The sequence below is a fragment of the Austrofundulus limnaeus genome, unplaced genomic scaffold (assembly GCF_001266775.1).
Source record: "Austrofundulus limnaeus strain Quisiro unplaced genomic scaffold, Austrofundulus_limnaeus-1.0 Scaffold123, whole genome shotgun sequence".
In the NCBI taxonomy this organism is placed as follows: domain Eukaryota; kingdom Metazoa; phylum Chordata; class Actinopteri; order Cyprinodontiformes; family Rivulidae; genus Austrofundulus; species Austrofundulus limnaeus.
The window spans coordinates 424,998-431,083 of NW_013952525.1; the positions used below are offsets into that span (position 1 = coordinate 424,998).

The window sequence follows — 6,086 nt, forward strand, 5'->3', positions numbered from 1 at the left end:
ATATATATATACATAAAATACAGATGTAACAGATAGACAGACGGACGGACAGACGGACGGACAGACAGAGATGGGGACCTTGCTCCATCTCTCCATCAGTTTGACTGAAAAACATTGAAGAACACTGTTTTAAAAGACAAGCCATTAGCTTAGCCTAAAGAAGGACTTCTTCCATGATGGCTGTCATGACTGATAAGCTGCTAACTGTTGATGACAACCGACAGAATATCACTTCAAAACTGACCTGACTATCCCCTTTGATTTGATGCAATTTGATACAAAAGAACCCAGCAGGCTTCCTTAACTTTTTCAGCATTTTACAATTTAGTAATCTTATTGTATTCTATCATATTTTGGACTTATTTGAATTAGGGTCTAGTATAGACTGAATTAAATGTATGTAGTTTGATATGGGGTGTTTGGGGGTTTATTATAATGCTATCATATAGGTTTAGTTGTGGACTGGTTCAATGATCTGTGAAAAAACGGATGAATTAACGTATTTTTTTGTTGTTGTTTTTTTGTAAAGGGAGTTAAAGAACTGTGTCTTTTACCGTTTATTTTCAGCAAAGTTTTCAGCACAGAAGTAAAAGGTCTTAAACTCATCTGATGGAGGTTTCAGCTCAATGATGGACCTTTTGGACCCATGAGGCTGCTCTCGCACCATGTAACCCTGAAGGTAGACTCCACCTGAAGAAAGAAACAATGATGTATCTTAACTAAATATCTAGTCTACTTATCCAGTGTCATGTTATGAAACAAAAGAATTTTAGTTATTTATTCAGAACTTAGTACACTCTTAATATAGCTAGTAGCTAAAAAAAAATCCACAAAACCTAAAACATAATGCATGAAAACACTCAATACCAACAGCACACACTGTTGCTGACAGACTGTTAGAAAGTAGTTAGAAGGTACAAAATGGCTGAAAGTTTGAAATCTGGCTGGTCTGTACCATGTGCATGAGTTGCTCGGATCCCGCTGTACAAGTACAGACACCCATCCTTCAGAATGCAGTAGTGCTGCACTGACGTGTCCTTGCTTTTGTCCATTTTATGAAGTAATCCAAGACAGTCAGGGTTTTTCACAGCCAATGGGGGGAGATTAGAGTTGTGTCTCGTGACATCAATCCACACGTGATTCTAAAATATTAGGGTTTATTAATATTTAAAAAGTAACCTATTAAGCAAATACGCCACATTATCATTTTAGTCTATAATTGCAATAAACATTATTTTCAAAATTAAATGGAAATTAAAAAGTTTAAATTCCAAAGTCCCTACTATTTGTGTCAGATAATGTTGTACCTGTGTGATAGGATGAATAGCTTTTTCCATAGCTTCTAACCACCTGGAGTTACAAAGACATCAATAAGAAAATTATGATTTCTAATGTTTTTGAACCAGATCTTTGAAGACCTTAAAAATTCCATCATTAAAAAGTGCACAAAGTATTTGTTTAAAGGGGACATATCAGGCTTTTAAAACCTCCCTTTTTCACATTTGAATCATTCATTTGGAGTCTATAGAAGTGGAACTGCAATGCTTTGGTCTGATTTCCTCCTAGCTGTAGCTCCAGAGGCCCCTCTTTTATTTCTGATCTGAGGTGCTTCTGAGAGCAACTCGTTTTGGTGCTGTCCCTTTAAATGCAAACAAGGCATTACAAGCCCCGCCCCCCTCCAGGCCTCACTCCCAACGATTATTGTCCACTCCACCCTGTTTGGCCATTTTTGCAGTTTGACAGCAGCAATAGGATTAAGTAGCAGTGGCAGAGAAACTTTTTCTTTACAAATGAATTAAAAGATGTCAACAAAAGAAGACTTGTCCATCCAGCCCTACACGTCTGAGCCAGAGGAGAATGAAGATGAGGAACCTTCAGAACTGCGGATTCACCAAATTGCTAAGCCTATGATCTTTTTTAGATGTTCTGCAGCAAATAATCTTTGACAATATCTGACGATCGACTCTTTCAAATGAAACCAGAGAGCGTTGACAGAGAGAAGAAATTCTAGAAATGACTTAGCCTGTTAGCTTTAGCTTTAGCCCCGACGCTATCACCATATATATGTATTAGCTCAGCGCTACACATTCTCCTCTCTTCACTGAGGTCCTCCATCCACATGACAGAGAGGGGAACACAAAAATGACTCAGCCTGCAACTGAAAATATGGATGGATGACCTCAGTTTAGCTTGTTAGTTTGTCGTGCTAGCACTGAGCTAATACATATAAGACAATATAGCGTTGGCGCTTAAGCTAACAAGCTAATCTAAGGTTTTTCTTCCATGAAGCAGCTCTGTTGTCCTCCATCCACATTTTCAGTTACAGGCTGAGTCATTTCTACCTTCTCCTCTCTGTCAACGCTCTCTGGTTTCATTTAAAAGAGACAATCATCAGATATGGTACAAGATTAACCTTCAGGGTGGGTATAGCTCGCTCATACCGAGGACCTATCAATGTCATAATTTACCCAGAATGCTTTGTGTGTAAATAAAATGGCTCCCTCCGTGTTAAAATATATTTCAGAAAATTTACAAAACTAAACAGCCTACAGTATTTTTACTGTCATTATTTTACAGTTAAAATATATGTTTATCAAATAAAGTCTAATGTTGGATCCTTTTAATGGCTAAAAAAAGTGGATTCTGCATGATATGTCCCCTTTAAATTAATTGTAAACAATGCAATAGCCATTTGTTCCATTTGCTGTAGCTGTTTGTGTCAAATGGATTTACAAATAAAACAATCAAATTTGATTTGAACTCAGAATGGTTGTAATTTACCTTTTCATTTCTTGATTGGAAGTGGCACAGAGAAAGTACACTCGGTTTCCAGACTGAGGTTGGCACTTGAAGACAAATGGCTTTCCCAGGGAAACATCTGGACCCACCTCAGCTCCTTCCAGCTGTACTGACAGTAAAGGCTGCCTCTTACCTTCATCCTGTAGGAACATTGTAGTCAAATTATATGATCAAACTGAGATCTAGTTAACATACATGTAGACTATTATTTTTCAAGCACACAAATTCACCTACTTACCCGTTTGTGTTTGTAGTAGTAAAGACAGCAGTCGTGTGTAAGAACAAACCATCTCTTCCTCCAGCCTTTAATCAGACCAGACTGGGTACGCTTATGAAGGTAACCACGACAGGGTGGTCTAGGTGTGTTGGGACCTCGAGCAATGTCTGATCCAACAGTCAATATTAGAACATCTGGACCTGCATTATTAACAACAATCATATTTGTTAAGCTTTAATTCTGTTTTCACATCCATAATTAGTCAACTTTTTATTTTGCTGCCTTACAGCTAAAAAAAACTTATTCATTTAAAGTCTTTTTGTAAACTCATTAGCTACAATCAATGAAAAATTTCACTTTAATTCCACTTTTATGTTGCACCATAACGTAAATTTTACAAAAAAGCAGGTGAATATTTTTTTGCAACTGATTGTATGGTTCTAGGAAAATGTCACAAGTGCTTATTCTGGTTCCTGCTTAACAAATTAAAAAATATCAAACCTTTTCTTGCTAATTCAGCTGCCTCAGAATGATGAATGCTGGTGACATCAGTTCCATTAACAGCTAGAACGTAGTCTCCAACCATCAACCCTGCTTCCTCCGCTGCGCCATCTGAAACCAAACACATTAGAAGTCTTATCTTGCAAAGAGAAACAATTCACACTTTTCAAGAAAAGAAATGATAAAAACACTACAGCCATAATCTTTTGCGGAAAAGTTGCAACTTTAGTTTCAAAACTATAGCTACTAGAATTTCCCCGCATCATACTGTATTCTGCTGAGATGAAGATAAAGTTTCAAATTGACCACTGATTCGATTATACTTAACACAAAAATGTTGTGTTCGGTGGATTATTTCTTTGTTGTAACGATGCTTTTTGGCAATAAATCTTGTGATTGGCAGCACCCGGAGGTACCAGAAGATTAAAACAAGTGCCAATATCAGCGGCAAAATAAGCTGGCAGAGAAGATTTGGCAAATTTTCCATGTGCGCAACACACATACTCATCTCTACTGCTCATCATACAAATGCATGTTCCTTACAAACGTGACACCATTTAAAGGGGAAATGAACAGTCTTTCCAAGAGATTTGTTGCCAAGAAATAAGCTACCAAACACAAATGTTTTTGCTTTTTGTGCAAAATTTATTCTTATTTACCAACAAGTGTCAAATGCATCATCAGTATGTGCCATGAAGGTTTTTAAAGATTAATCAAAAGTGCTAAACTAACATTTCAGGGAAAAAAATACTAGGAAAACACAGCCTCTTCATACAGTTTTCCTTTATTACCAAACAAAAGTATGTAGATTTGTCCTCAAATCCCTGACATCAATGCAATTTCTTGTTTTGCTATAAAACATTAAGTAAGATTTTAAACTAAAATATATCAGAGATTTAAATGATAATGGAACATTTTTATCATGGGGCATTTATGTATATAATGTGTCATTTATTTAATTATTTCACTTTAATTCAATTGTGAGGCAAGTTTATATTTTTTGGGCAGCTGTGGAAGAGTGGTTGTTAACCAGTGGGTTGCCGGTTTAATTCCTTATTCCTTACATCTCAGTCATTGTGTCCTTGGGCAGGACACCTATGGTGGTCAGAGGGTCCGGTGGCGCCGGTGCATGGCAGCCCCACCTCTGTCAGTCTGTCTCAGGCCAGCTGTGGCTACAATGTAGCTTACCACCATCAGTGTGTGAACGTATGTCGACTGTATGACTGTAGTGTGAAGCACTTTGGAGTCTGTAGGGACTTAAAGTGCTGTACTCTGTAAATTCACATCATTTACCATTTTCACTTGCTATCTAGAATAATTCATCTCAAATATTCAAATGCAGTGATATTGTTGTTTTTTTATTTGTTGCATTTGGATTTTATATAAATAAATTCATAAAATCTTTATGTTGATTGACATTAAAGTAGGCCTATTATCTCTGCCTGGGAGGGTATGTTTCTGTTAGCATTGGCTTGTTTGTTTATCTGTCTGCACAAAAAGTTATAAACAAATTTTGATGACATTTTCAGAAAAATTGGGGTCGCCACAAACAACAGATGATTAAATTGTGGTCGTGGTCTGGATCACCATCCAGATCTGGCATTTTAAAGGATTTCTTAACCATTTGACTCGTTGTTCCAGTGTGTGAAATTGAACAGTTCTGCAACATTTACATTTTTGCACGAGTGACCCTGGGTTTATGGTGGAGGTGTGCACTCTTCAAGAGGTTCTAATTGAATTATAGTTTCACTTACTTGTGTCAACCTCTGTTACAACAATAGGTTTAGAAAATTGTATTCGAAAGCCCCAAGGATATTCTCCCATCCTTTTGTTGATCTTGACAGTCCGCTCTCGAACTGAAAAAGTAAAAGTTTATTGGACATACTAAGATATGCAATCACTTGATCAGTTCTGGGCAGAAAAAATTTCCTACAAAGCTCTACAGAGTTCAGAATCAAAATAAGCTAAGACAAAAGAAAAGTTGATTTCCATTTACAAAGTCTCGAGCTTACTTGAGACAGGTCGAGTTCTGGTTATGAGACTGCGCCGAATGTCCACTGAGCTTACGTCATCCCCTCTGTAAATCCATGCTGAGGAGTGAAACGTCTCCATATAAAAGCACGTGTCTTCATAGTCCTGAGCTGCCAGGTCCATGGAATGTGTGTCTTCAGATACTTGAAGTAATACAACAGAGAGAAGAACACGGTCCACTGATGGCACATAAACATAATGAAGAGTTTTTACTATGTGGATGATAACATGTAGGAAGGACCCAAATGCAGGGAAGAAGGAGGCAATTTCAGAAACTTGACAAGATTTTTTTAAAGAAAACTAAATTGTCAAATGGGTAAGATGCAAAACTGGAAAAAGACAATCTAATAAAGTCGTAATGGGAATTACAGTTGTGTTACTGCATCATGGCATCCCACAAAAAAATTATATAATCAAGCAACTACGGTATGTCTTGATTAGACATTAACGTTAAAGAGAATAATAAATTTGAAGTGGCCGGTGAGTGTACACTCACCGGCCACTTTATTAGGTACACCACGCTAGTAACGGGTTGGAC

At 37.2% G+C, this 6,086-nt stretch overlaps 1 protein-coding gene across 2 annotated transcripts in view; it reads right to left on the reverse strand.

Annotated features, from left to right (window-relative positions):
- Window positions 1–6,086, reverse strand: part of pdzph1 (PDZ and pleckstrin homology domains 1) — a 14,278-nt gene that overhangs the window by 2,598 nt on the left and 5,594 nt on the right. For both annotated transcript variants that reach the window (XM_014015107.1, XM_014015106.1), the window contains 8 exons: window positions 5,530–5,691; window positions 5,272–5,373; window positions 3,518–3,628; window positions 3,038–3,216; window positions 2,782–2,939; window positions 1,308–1,350; window positions 956–1,142; window positions 555–690 (listed from right to left, as the gene is read on the reverse strand). In XM_014015107.1, coding sequence (XP_013870561.1) covers window positions 555–690; window positions 956–1,142; window positions 1,308–1,350; window positions 2,782–2,939; window positions 3,038–3,216; window positions 3,518–3,628; window positions 5,272–5,373; window positions 5,530–5,691 — 1,078 coding nt within the window. The remainder of the gene's footprint in view (window positions 1–554; window positions 691–955; window positions 1,143–1,307; window positions 1,351–2,781; window positions 2,940–3,037; window positions 3,217–3,517; window positions 3,629–5,271; window positions 5,374–5,529; window positions 5,692–6,086) is intronic.